Genomic DNA, 14,316 nt, shown 5'->3' with positions numbered 1-14,316 from the left:
TTTAACAATGCAGGATAAATAGTAATAAAAACAAAATAAGTTGATATTAAAACAAGTCAATAATAAATGCTAAGGTACATTAATAAAACAGTAGATAAAAATAGATAAATAGCATCTTTAAAGAACTTAAAGTAAAAGTCAAAACATATGCATATATGCATAGCCCATGGACACAGACAATAGTTGGGGGAGGTCTTTGGGTGCGGCAGGGGCTTGGTGGAGGGGGGCAAAGTGGGGGAGATGGGGGGGCATCTGCAATACTGTTAACACTTAAAAAAGAAAACTATTACCAAAAAAAGAATATTTTAAAAGTAAAAGTATGTTTAGGCTTTTCATCAGTGATTCCCAAAGTGGGCGCTACCGCCCCCTGGTGGGCGCTGCAGCGATGGGGGGGGGCGTGATGGCCACAGGTGCATTTGTTTTAACTTTTTTTGTATTACCTTTCTATTCTGAGTTCAATAAATAGTTTCATAATTTCAAACTATCCCCCAGTGTCTTATGTCCATTGGTTATGCTTATATGCATGCATACAAGTCCTTTGGTGGAAGAAAGGGGGAGAGATCAGCTAAACTTTTTTTCATGCAGAGCATATAATGCGTTAAATGACCAATATAAACAGAGAAACATAATAACCAGAATACTTTAACTTTTATTTGACCCAGGATTTGGAAAACAAAAAGCAAACAAAAAGATAGGAAGGATTCTTTGAGGGTAAGGAATGCCATTGTTACATAGTACAACTCTATGGTTTTGTATATTTCCAGGCTCTTTTTCACACTCTTTTTTCTCCTTGCTATATAATTATATTATTTATTAGTATTATCATTTCCTTTCTATATTATATGATAGGATATAACCAAAGGATTTTGATAAACTTCATGTCTTCTGGACGTGGAAGTAAAATCAGGTTATCTTATTTCCAAATACCACATTTATTCATACAGTTTTCTTCCTTTTCTGAATATTTTTGCTCAAAAAAAATGCAGGAATGAAGAACTTAAAAGCACCTGGGTCCTGATTATCATAGTCATTATCTTTAATTTATATTCTATTTTCAGTATCTATATAACTTGCTTTAAATCTATTTTAACAATGCAGGATAAATAGTAATAAAAACAAAATAAGTTGATATTAAAACAAGTCAATAATAAATGCTAAGGTACATTAATAAAACAGTAGATAAAAATAGATAAATAGCATCTTTAAAGAACTTAAAGTAAAAGTCAAAACATATGCATATATGCATAGCCCATGGACACAGACAATAGTTGGGGGAGGTCTTTGGGTGCGGCAGGGGTTCATCCGGATTGATTTAGTCCTTCATTCTGGGCATATCACAACCACATGGAATCCTAAGCCATACAGAAGTAATTTACACCTTTCTTTACTATATTTTACGAAAAAGGTAGAAACAATACATATATCTTTGTTTAATTGCTATTAAACTTTAAAAAAATTAATTTCCAGGGGGTGCTGAGTAATATTTTTTTTGGAAGGGGGGCGGTAGGCCAAATAAATTTGGGAACCACTGCTTTACATAGTACTTTATTAAAACAAAGAATATATTGAGGCTATGTGATGGGCCTCCATGTTTTGTAAAACAAATCATTTTCAAGCTGGTGGATCTTTGTTTCAGTAGATGATGGATCGGTTGACAGCTATAACTCAGTTTTTTCTTCCCACAAGATGAAAAGTAGAGAAGAGTAGATAGTAACTGCTAATGTTCCGGGGTTTCTTCATAGGGTGATGAAGATATTCTAAAGCTGTGGTGATGGTTTTACAACTCTTCAAATATACTATAAAGTGTTATACTGTATCCTGTTTAAATGGGTGATTTTTAAGGCACAATAACTTTATCAATAAATTTGATTAAGAAAAAAAAAGACCCAACAGATACATGAAGAAAACAACAACAAAAAACAAACACATGAAAAAAAATGTTAACCACCACCACACCTCAAGGAAAGTAAAATTGAGTTGGGGGTGGCAGATTGAAGAAAGGAGGCGTGAGATGCATTGCTGACTAGTTCTCCCTTCTTCCACTCCAATACTTGTGCATATGCTCATGATGCATGCACATGTGCACACACACACACACACACACACACACACACACACCCTCACACATACCCTCCATATATTGTGGCATACGCATATGGCGTGTGCATGCACACACACACACCCTCCATATACTGTGGCATACGCGCATGGCGCATGCGTGCACACACACACCCCCTCCATATACTGTGGCATACGCACATGGCGTATGCGTGCACACACACACCCCCTCCATATACTGGGGCATACGCACATGGCGCATGCGTGCACACACACACCCCCTCCATATACTGGGGCATACGCGCATGGCGCATGCGTGCACACACACATACACACCATATACTGTGGCATACGTGCATGGCACACGGATGCACACACACACACATACCATAAACTGTAATACCAGTGACAAAGTCCTGGCTGCTTTTTTAATGTCATGGATAAAACCATAACTTCTTTGTTTCTTGAGAACTTCATAAGTTGTTCTTATCTTGTAAATGTTGACCTTACTTGCTAAACATTTGATCTTTGTTAGATTGTTCTTTCTTCGGCTTTTGCTTTTTGACTTTTCAAAGCACATTTTTAATAAGTAGTGTACAGTCAGTGTCACAGCTCCTTTTTAGCTTTTATACATGTAAAGTCATGCTATATGATATCTATAAAGTCACATTCATTGTATTCTGAAAAATATCAGCTTCTGGGTCCTTGTCAATAGATGTATTCTAGTTATTTGTCTCGTCCGGTAAATATTTGTAGTCACTCTATATGTGTTTAAATGTTGAACTCACTCAGGTCTTCTCTTGGCTTTCTTTTATATTGGTTCATAAACAGTAGCAACTTAATTTCAACAAGAAAAGAATTCCCTTCAGGTCTTCTCTTGGCTTTCTTTTTTATTAGTTCATCAACAGTAGCAACTCTATTTCAACAGAAAGATACTTTATATGAAAGTAGAGGGAGCTATAGTTTATTAACTGGCAACAAGTAAATGTTTCAAAGTCTAAGACATTTTCCAAATTGTTTTAAGTCTTACTGCCTTGTTTACTATATCCTTAGAAATGGAGTCAGAGTTAGGGGTTATCAGTTAGTTACATAGTCCGAATTCACTGGAAGACTGTCCTCTTGTGAAAGAAAAACAGTTTCCTTAAGAGAGAGGATGGGGGAGCATTACTTCCTTCTTTCAGTTGGCTTGGCTTTTCTCTTTATCCTAGACCCCACAATGGAACTCTGGTCATCACCTTGAAACCTGTCAGTACCATGCCCTGTTGCACCTGTAGATTCATTAGTATTCTTTTTCGAAGTTGATTGTTGAATGGAAGGTATCTGGTAACTGCTGCTTCTCTCCGAATACCCAATGTTGTAACGAGGAATACCAATCAATGATCTTTTCCTACGTGAAGTATAGTCAAGAGGAAATACGTTTGCAGAGATTGTTTGCTTTTTCTCTGAATAAGACTGAATTGTGCGTCTATTATAAGGCATGTTTTCCTCTGAAGTTTCAGATACTGCTTCAATTACAGGGCTTTGTTCTGTACCAAAATTGGAAAAGGTCCAAGGGAAGACCATCTGAGTAGAGGCCCTCTGTGGGGAGACCTTTTGTGTAAATAACTCTAGCTTTTTTGACTGGCTAGGCTTCTCTTCAGAAAGGTTAGAGACACCTTGAAATTCATGCTCCCTTTGAGTACTCTGTGTATATAATAAGGGAAAAAGTGTAGGTGTCTTCTGCGTGGAAGTACCTTCTGTGGTAGACTTACTGGCATTAGAAGCTATCTTGTCATAAGATGTCTCTGCCAGGTCTAAGAGGTCTGGACTATGAGTTAGAATTGCTAACTCTTGACTGTGTTGCTGTTCCTTTTTCCCTCTAGATTTAACATGTGCAGTAATTGGCCGCTCTTTCAATCTCATAGGCAGAAGCGGCTGATCACCTGTAGGATCCCTGGCTGTAAAAACGGACTCAGCCTTTTGAGCACAAGGGATTAAGTCATCACTACTATCAGAAGAACTAAGCTTTTTCTGAGTCAGTCTAAGTTTTTCAGAAAGCATTTTATTTTCTTCTCTTAGTTTATTCCTTTCTGCAGTGATCTCAGCAATAAACTTAAGGTTTCGTTGTTGGATATCGTAAAATTCTTGCTGTAGTGTAGTCTTATATGTTTCATTCACTGAACAGCGGTCACATGTTTTTGAGCGCAACTGTTCTCGCAAGGCTTGAATGGTCCCATTGAGAACTTTTTGTTGCTCAGTCAACTCTTTAATTCTGGCGGTGGAGCCTGTCCACCTTCCATCTCCCAATCGCTCTTTCCTCAAATTGGTTAATTTGGTCTGTAAACGGTATAGCTCTTTGTCATGGAGCTCTTTTAGTGTTAGCCAGGCTTTTTTAAACTCGTCACTCGACACGTCACATACACTTAACTCTAATTTCTCAGATTCTGAAAGTCTCTTATCATCTTTCCTGTCTTCTCCACCAAATTTCCCTGCCTGCATTATGTCTCACCGATAAGAGTTTCTGACAGGCCACAGCAGGGATAAGCCCTTCACCCTTTTTACAGACCTTAGTCGAAGCTGCCTCAGGGCACGGTGTGGATGCTGGGTGGCTCAGGGGTGGAAAGAAGGTCCCACCAGCTTTGGACAGGAAAAGCCGGTGCGGTGCGGTGCTGTGCGGTGCGCGGCACGCTGAAAATGGCGCCTAGCAAAGGGAAAATGGCGCCTAGCAAAGGGAAAATGGCGCCTTAAGTCAACCGGTTTCCGCTGGAAACCGAAAACCGGAAATCCATTGACTTCTGGGAGCCCACCTTCGCTGAGGGAAACGCATCCAAAGGGGAGGGGGGGTACGGTAACCGGAAGTCACTTATACCTTAATTTTAAAAGGCACCACGAATCTAATTGGACTCAATTCTAGCATTTTTATTCTAGATGATCAGTATTTTATATTCATTAGGAACTACCAATACTCTTGGTCTTTAAAAAATTGGAAGTTAAGTCAAAACCCCCACAGCAACCCCCCCCACCATATGACCAACATTGCCTGGCCCTCCATTGTTGTCTGCAGGGGGCTCTAGCTGGGCTTGCAGTTCGGTCATTTGCCTACTTTTGCGATACCTACAAGATGTTTACATTTTAGAAGAGGATCTGTTGACATATCTGAGTCGGATGAGAAAAGGGTTGGAAAGTTAAGTGGCAGCATTTTTCTTTTATTAAAAATAATATCCATAGTAGGTGTGTTGGAAATAGAGAAATAGGTAAAAAAGGATAAGTACATGTAATAGATTTTAAGGGACTTTTATATCTGAAATACTACATTTGTGTGTATTGACAGGACTTCACAGTTTATAACCCAAAGGCAAAGAAGAGGAAAAATTATCTCTCTAAAGTTTACATTTGTTACTTTTTGGTTCAGAGAGCCCTTTAAGTAGCAGACAGAGGTACTAGACACCCCCACCGTTCAGCAAAATGCACATAAATGCACCATCTTGCATAAAATTTTAGGATGTTCATTAAAAACCCCAGGTCTGCTTCCTTCCTTTGTTTTCAGGGATGATATGAAGATTGGGATGAGCTATCCAAAAGAAGATTTATAAAATAAAAATGTTGAAATTAAAATTCATATTTGGAATTAATTCAAAAGAATATAGTGTGTGTATTGTGCACAACTAGCCATGCGTTGATGGTTGTTTAAGCTAAATTATTGGTACTTTGAGGTTCACCGTGTTATTTGCTTTATTTCAAGATCTAATGCTTTATTTATTCCATTTTCAGATACTCTCCTAACTTACTGGAATAAAGTATCTCCTCAGGAGCTCATAAACATTCTCATACTTTTAGAGTAAGTTAACATTTTCATATATATCCCCTTATTTGGGGAGCTTAATTTTTATACATAATAAAATGTTAACTTTTTTCTTGGTTTCAACATCTTATTTGCTAATAATGTAGAAAATTTTGATAATATAGATGCTGACATTCAGGTTCTTCACATATAGAGGAAAAACATGGTGATACTTGTGATATTATAGAAAAGCCTAGCCAATAATAGACCATTTTTTATAGCCTGGCAGGAGTCTTTTTGTGTTCTGGAAAACTAGAAGTGGCATCAACTGTACTAAATCATTCAGAGCAGATGCTGGCTTAATAGAGCAGCTTAACTTATTGGAATTTATAATTTGTACTCTAAGGTAGAGCTGAGTAATTTCACCCTCTTCAGAAATATACAGATACATAAATAGATGATAGATTAATAGATTAATATAGATATCTCCATTCCAAGGCACTTGGGAAAATCTAGTCTTTTTTTTTCTAGATTGAAGTGGAAAGTTGTTATATACAGGGTGAGGTAAAAGTAGTTACAGTAGTAATTACTTGAAACACTTTATTCTTGTATCATTACTTATTAATAATTGTATTATTTTCCATATGAACAACTGTAAACCTACTTTTTCCCACCCTGTATGGTATGCTGGGGTATTTTAATATTATTTAAGAAAACTAAAATAAAAATTAGAATGAAATCTAGCAAACTTTTGAATAAATAGTACAGATATATATATATAGATAGATATATCTATATATATGTATATATATCTATACATATCTATATATACACCTATATATAGATATATATATAATATGTGCATGTCTACCAAAACACAAAGAGGATAATTCATAAATATTTATTAAAGTATTTCAAAATTTTGCAGAAAATGGCAGCAATCAAAACAGTACTTAAGATTAAAAAGAAAATAAACTACTCTAATTATATTGATATCTTTGCTAATGAAAATATATGGTGTTGGGGATTTACTTTAAAAACTATGGGAGGTAGGTAGATAGGAAGGATGGAAGGACAGCAGAGGACCTATTCAGGGTAGAGATTAAACAAAAATGGCTATGAATTGATTATTGTTGAGTCTGGCAGGTGCTGGTATGTGGGAGGTTAGTATGCTATCCTCCCTAATTCTGTATGTGTTAGAGATTTTTAGTCATAGAAAGTATTTTAATGTCATTATAAAAAAGCACAGCAATTACCCCAACTTTTGGGGCTTATGAAACTTTCTTTAGGTATTAACTATACTAGAGACTTTTGCTATGATATATTATAGAAAACAAAGGATGATTAACGTTGATAGGTTCTTTTATGTTGTTAAAATTATACATGAAGACATGGGCCTTTTTGATATCAATGTAATGTTAGCAAATAAATGTAGAGAAATATAATGTGGCAAGCCCCCAATTAGTTATGTGTATATTTCTGTCTATCAAAACATACATTACAATATGAGTTAAGTAGTCATTCTTTGTAGCAAATGAATTTTCAAATATTACTTGTTAAATTGCAGATAATTAACTACTTTACTAACATGCTACTGTTTTTCTTTCTAGAGTATGTTTGTTTCACTTTAGATACATGGGAAAAAGAAACATAGCAAGGTAATTCCCATAGCATGGCAATTTCCACTTTTTTCTGTTTCTTCCAACAGAGGGCAGTCTTGATCATGCCATATAAAAAGTACATTATTCATTTTGAATTCTCTTGAAACCTATATAATTTCTATTAGCCAGTGTTACCCCAGTAAATTCAATACAAATTTTTAAAAGGACAACCCATGATTTATGTATATCTCAACTCAAACTTTAAATTAAACTAATGTGAGCTGATACATTTAAGTTTTCAAAAGGAAAATGGTTAGCCCTATGTGCAGGGTTTCTGTCCCAATCCTGAAACAGATACTGTCTTTTCTAAAGGATGTGTGAGGAAGGGCTAGATCCAAGAGAAGGCAGGAAACCATAAACTGAGGACAGTTGCAAGGTTTGTATCTTTATGTACAAACTATCAGTACTCACCTAAGTTGCTAAGGTAAACAGAAATTCTCAACAGTGATTGGGATAGCATTATAAATGAGCTTTTTTTTTCTTTTTGCTGTTTAAGTCTTAGTGAAATAAATAATTTTAAAATATTTCAGAGACCCTAAGGAAAATATTACTTGCTTATTTCAATGAGATAAATTGTTGGGGTAGAGTTTGTAGTCATTAAAGCAACACAAATAGAGTTCATTTTTTTAACGTTAAATTCCATTGCACTTCCAAAAACTGAAGAGGCTGTTTGGATAGGGTTTATAATTGCTGAGTCTCTGGAACATTCTAATAATAGGTAATTCAGGTGACATTTTTCACTGTCTTTCCCCATAACTTGAAACTGGCATGGTAACTACCACCATGAGCCTTAACCTCTAAAATTCTGCTGACTCTCCCCCTATGTTTCCTAGAGAATAGACACACTATTTTTCTTATTTTGTTCCTCTATGACCCAGTTGTAATTTTTAATAAAACCTTAATATTAAAGAAAAAAATTACAAATTCTTGCAGTAGACATGTTTAAAGAGTAAAAATTTCTGGTCCAAGATTAACTCAAGTTTAGAAACACTTGATTGACACTCCTTCTTCATTCAGGAATCCCCTCCCCCATTTCAACTTTTGAGCAGCCCTCTTACTGACTTTGCTGTCTTGCCCTTCCTCATCTCCTGAGAAAAGACTGAATCTTATTAGAGTGTTGTCCACTTTACACTGATATTTTTGATGAGAAAGAGGGAAGTAAATAACTCTCTAAATTCCTTAATTATATTCTTCTAGTATCAGCTCTTTTAAATGTATATTAAAACTTCATACAATTTCCAGTGATGTCTCATTTAAGACAAGTAATAGTTGAAAGAATATTGATCGTAGTATTGTGTTTATGTGGAAACCTAATTTTTTTTTTAGTTAAAAAATATCTAACATTGAGATATAGTCTTAGAGTACTCCAATTCCTAACTTTAAATTTTATTTTAGGATACAGGATGCCTGGCTGTCAAAACATTTTGGAGTAGACCGAAAATCTCAAACCATGCCGGCTCTTCGAAACAGATCAGGAGTAATGCAGGCCCGGCTTCAGCATCTTAGTAGCCTGGAAAGTTCATTTACACTTAATCACAGTAAGTGAAAATGTGTGTGGGGTCCCCATTTGAAACAGATATGTAATACTATTTTACTTTAAAGAAGTCCTGGTTTAAAATACCAATATGATTGAAAATGCTTTCACAGACATAGATCTATTTGCATATCTGTGTATTTATATATCATCACTTCATAATATATGACTATAATAAAATATGCATAAATTTTTCAGCAATTTTAGGTAATGGTATTGTTTTTCTTAATTCATTATTAAATCAATTTTTCTCACTGAATTGTTTTTATTTACATTGACTATCCTTCATTACTACTGTTAAACCTTTTTTTAAAGAATAGTTTATTAATTTTTAGAGAGGAAGGGAGAGAGGGAGAGAGAAAGAAACATCCACGTGAGAGAGTGCACATTGTTCAGCCACATCCTGCATGGCCCCTACTGGGGATTGAGGCCACAATTCAGGCATGTGCCCTTGACTGTGAGTCAAACCAGCAACCTCCTGATGCAAAGCAGGACACCCAACCAACTGAGCCACACTGGCCAGGGCTCTACTGTTAAACTTTAACGCAAATATTAGCATAATAGTATAACATAATAGTGTATACAGTATTTATTTAGAGTTATTGTTCAATGATTTTAAGGGATTACACATGCTCAGCTGAATGCAGAGATTAAAGAACTGTAAATACTTTTTGACAAAAGTGTTTCACACAGGTTGAAGTATTGATAAGGCGAGTAGGCCAAGGAGAGAAATCTTGCCCAGCTGGGAAAGCTAGAGGGTTATATAATTGGAAGCTATCTCTTGAAAAGCAAATATTAACAAAAAGTCAAAGAGTGAGAAAACTTGCATTTCCATACAGTCCTCTGGAGGATGCAGCGAAGGAAGCCAGCAAAAGTGGCCTGTATTAAGGACTAATAATAAAACGAATGTCTTGAGCAGGTGGGTCCTGACGCGACAGACTCAAGACATTTTAAAAAATGCGACTTACAGCCTGCACGGCCTAAAATGCCTCCCACATTATTTCCTAGTTATATTGCCATGGTTCATCACTAAAATCTTGTCTCCAAAGGAGTGCGCTCCTAATTATGTGTGCAGAGCTGTTGATACACAGCTCTAAGTAAAAATTGGTAGACTTGATTAACCAAGACTATATTTGATTTAGGAACAAACACAGTAAAACTCATTAGATCTGCAAGTATCGAGAGCCTCCTCTCTTCTTGCTTGTCTCTCTAAGTTTTTTGGAGGGGAAATCATTCAAAATTATTATGTGAATCTCTGTTCAGCAGTTTTAATTTACTTTTTGTTTAATCCTAGGTTCTACAACAACTGAAGCAGACATTTTCCATCAGGCCCTTCTAGAAGGCAATACTGCTACTGAAGTTTCTTTAACAGTGCTAGATACCATATCGTTTTTTACCCAGTGCTTCAAGGTAAAAATGAAGAGTTAAAATTCAGCTGGCACCATTGCAAAGAAAACATTATAACAAAACATAACCAGTCATAGGAATAAAAGCCCCGATGAGCACTCAGGAAATTTTGATGATAGACTGAGTTTGGCTACTGTGTGACCTTGGGAATTCACCAAGACTCACCTGCCACACCCAATTGTTTTATTTTCCTGGTTAAAAATAGATCTCTTTCATACTTTTATTAAAATATTCAGTAATTTTAGCCCAAATCATGACTGAATTAGTTTTCTCAAATGCCTGTTGTCATGAGGTGTCTGTTTAGGTTAGATGATGTCCAGGCAGCCTGGCTGGCTTCCCTGGTCAGGCGCTTAGTGTTTTTTCTCAGATGTTTGCCTCAGTACAAATCATTATTACTATGATTAAAAAGAATAAGGCCAAAGCAATGAACTTTCAGGGTTGTTAAAGGAGTAAACTGGGCTAATAGATGTGTTTAAAGAATAAAAACTACATAGCTGTAATATAATATCAGTGGGAGAACTCAAAAGTGAAAAATTGTGCTCACTTTCACCTGAGTTATACAGATAATTTTTTTCTTTTCAACCCCGTCTGTGCTTTTCAAGAGGCTCATAAGGGAAAATCGAATTAGATTCTAATAAGAAATAGGCATCAGTATCCCTTTCTGAAATATTAAGTTCTCATTAAAATGCAAACCAAATTCATTGTGCCAATAACTAAGGATATTTGGTCTCAGGGCTTGCATTGTATTCCTCCTATTCATATGTGTCTCATTTATTAATAAACATACCTCTTGGTAGATGTCAGGCACTACCCTAAGTGCTTTATGAATATAAGATCTTTTTTTATTGTGGGGCTGGGGGAAATGGGGATGACTGCAAATGGGCACCAGGGAGGTTTTTGAGTGATGGAAATGCTCTAAAATTGGATTGTGATGGTTGTACAACTCTGTAAATTTACTAAAAATAATTGAACCATATACTTAAAAATGGTAAATTTTATGGTATATAAATTATACCCCAATAAACTAAAAACAAATATGAACTCACTTTTAGTCTTCATATGGCTTTTTGATATAGATACTATTATTATTCCCATTTAAAAATGAGCAAACTGAGGCTCACAGGGAATTTAATGTCATATAGCTGGTCAGTGACAGACTCAGGATTCAGATCTAGGCCAGTTATCACAAAAGTCTAAGCTTCTAACCATATATCATGTTTGGAAATAAACTAAGGAAAGAGCCAGAAAAATCTAACACCCTGCATGGATTCTGGCTGTTGATGTTACCATTAGATTTGTCAAAACTTTGAATATTATTTTGTCGGTTTTTTGTTGTTGTTTTTGGCCAAGTTGTAACCTGCTCGTTTTTTGAGGGATAGGAGAATAGGGCTGGAGAAGTTAACCAATGCTTTTTTTTTTTTAAGTTTCACAAACCAATAGTTATTTCTCTACAATTTATTGTTTCATTTATGTCTCTTTACATGGAGCATTTAAACAATTTATATGGTCTGTTCAATTGTGACACCTGTTATTATCTCTACTCATAGAGGGTTTAATTTTTCACCAATGACTAAACATATCTTATACTAAACATACTTAAAAATTAAATTAGATAATAGACTTTTAAAATATGATTGATATTTTCCTTAATTCTTACATTACTTAGTTTTCCTCAGAGAAATACACTTGTATCCATTTATTTTAAATTTACTGGTTTCTTACTTGAGAAGTAATATGGCTAGGTTAATAGAAACTACTCTTCTCATCCTAGTTCTGTATTTGCTGTGTTACATTGGAAAAATATTTTTTATCTTATGCATAAAATGATGGAAGCAAGTATAGATGTAGTTTATGTAGTATTTTGAGATTTCCAAGTTGAAAGGTGGCACAGATGTTTTAAACATTTTGTTTTTCTGGAATTTTTAGACATGGATTGATAAACAGGTATTGGTAACTCAGATCTCTCATTCTAAGCAGGGGTAACATAAACTGTTTCTGCCAAAATTATGTTTATTTTCATGTTTTTTTAGAGTCAACTTTTAAATAATGATGGCCACAACCCATTAATGAAAAAAGTATTTGATATTCATCTTGCTTTTCTTAAAAATGGACAATCTGAGGTGTCACTGAAACATGTATTTGCTTCATTGCGAGCTTTCATCAGTAAGGTAAGGACAAAAGCTTTATAGCTAGCTGCTAGTGGGCTTGCTTCATGACATGAAAAAAAGAGGGGATAGAGGATTATTGTTATGACATCTACAAACCTCAGACTCTGAACCCATTAAGTCAGTACAGTAAAACCTCCATATAACAGACTAATTCAGGCGAGGGGGTTTCTGTTAAAGCTGAAAGTCTGTCATGTAATAAAGTAGGTTTTCTGAATGCATATGTGATAAATTAGCTTTCCTGTTTTTACTTAAGTAGACACATCTGTGTAATTAAAATTAAGTATATATGAAAAGTTTTAATTTAACAGAAAAGTTTTCTATATGTATTACTGTAATTTTAAATTTATACTGAATAGGTCTAGTAAATGCATGCATTCACCAGTCACCTTAAGTAAACACGGCTGGGGCATGGCTTAGGGAAAGTGGGAACATCTGCTGGCAATACTGCTGCAGAAAGCCACGCCATTCTACAACAGAACCATTTACCATGCACCAAGTGGTGTGATCACATGCTGATCACTCACTGAACATTGTTTACGAGCAGTGTGACTCCTGGATTTAAATACATAGACCAGGGGTCCTCAAACTTTTTAAACAGGGGGCCAGTTCACTGTCCCTCAGACCGTTGGAGGGCCGGACTATAGTTTAAAAAAAAAACTATGAACAAATTCCTATGCACACTGCACATATCTTATTTTGAAGTAAAAAAACAAAATGGGAACAAATACAATATTTGTATTTGCATGTGGCCCACGGGCCGTAGTTTGAGGACCCCTGACATAGACTATAGTTGCAAATATGTTATGTTTATTTATGTCGGTAAAATTACTAGTATTTTTTTCCAATGTATGGCCTACTCACTAAAATTTGTTAAAAATAACGGTGGATTGCCCTGGCCAGTGTGATCAGTGGTTAGAGCATCTGCCCTCGGGCTGAAGGGTTGTGGGTTTGATTCCTGGTCAAGGGCACATACCTGGGTTGCCATTTTGATCCCTGGCCTGGTCTGGATGTGTATGGGAGGCAACCAATTGATGTGTCTCTCTCACATCTATGTTTCTCTCTCTCTCAAAATCAATGGAAAAAATATCCTCTGGTGAGGGTTAACAAAAAACAAAACAAAACAAAAACAACTGAATTAATGACAAAAAAATAGCCTGTTAATGTAATTATAAGGAAATCTTGGCTAAAAGCATTTTTAAATTAACAGGGTGTTAATATCCTTTTTAAAAAAATCCTCACCTGAGGATATTTTTCCCATTGACTTTTTAGAGAGGGTGGAAGGGAGCAAGGAGGGAGGGAGAGAGAGACTCAGTATGGGGTCAAATGAATGAGCCCTTCCTTTCAATGCTGATGGCACCTGTGGGCTATAAATTTTCAGGCTTTACCTCATTTTTAAAGAAACCTCAGGCTAGACTTTTAGGAATAAATATGACTGAAACGGATAGCAAAGATTTATTTCTGGTCTGCTTCTGATAGCTTTTAAATGTAATAAAAAGCATCATAAACCAAGATGGAGTTAAAATTATGGAAAGGCACAGGTCAGGCCTTCCTCTCTGGTATGTGTAACTTTAACAAGATAAAGAAATTCAATTAATTGATTTGTATAATAGGATAACTAAGCATGGAAAGCTTTTTTGTCATCATTACTTATTGTATTTAATTGATATAGAGATTAGGTGGATTTGAAGGTTTTTTAAAATTGCTATTTAATACAATTTGTGAATAAAG

At 35.5% G+C, this 14,316-nt stretch overlaps 1 protein-coding gene across 4 annotated transcripts in view; it reads left to right on the top strand.

Annotated features, from left to right (window-relative positions):
* Positions 1-14,316, top strand: part of DOCK11 (dedicator of cytokinesis 11) — a 142,384-nt gene that overhangs the window by 89,305 nt on the left and 38,763 nt on the right. For all 4 annotated transcript variants that reach the window (XM_015563139.1, XM_015563138.1, XM_015563141.1 and 1 more), the window contains 5 exons: positions 5,809-5,875; positions 7,429-7,476; positions 8,875-9,017; positions 10,308-10,423; positions 12,451-12,588. In XM_015563139.1, the coding sequence (XP_015418625.1) occupies positions 5,809-5,875; positions 7,429-7,476; positions 8,875-9,017; positions 10,308-10,423; positions 12,451-12,588 (512 nt within the window). The remainder of the gene's footprint in view (positions 1-5,808; positions 5,876-7,428; positions 7,477-8,874; positions 9,018-10,307; positions 10,424-12,450; positions 12,589-14,316) is intronic.

Source organism: Myotis davidii, unplaced genomic scaffold (genome assembly GCF_000327345.1).
Source record: "Myotis davidii unplaced genomic scaffold, ASM32734v1 scaffold798, whole genome shotgun sequence".
NCBI classification, from domain to species: Eukaryota; Metazoa; Chordata; class Mammalia; order Chiroptera; family Vespertilionidae; genus Myotis; species Myotis davidii.
This window is presented reverse-complemented; position numbering and strand designations above follow the sequence as displayed.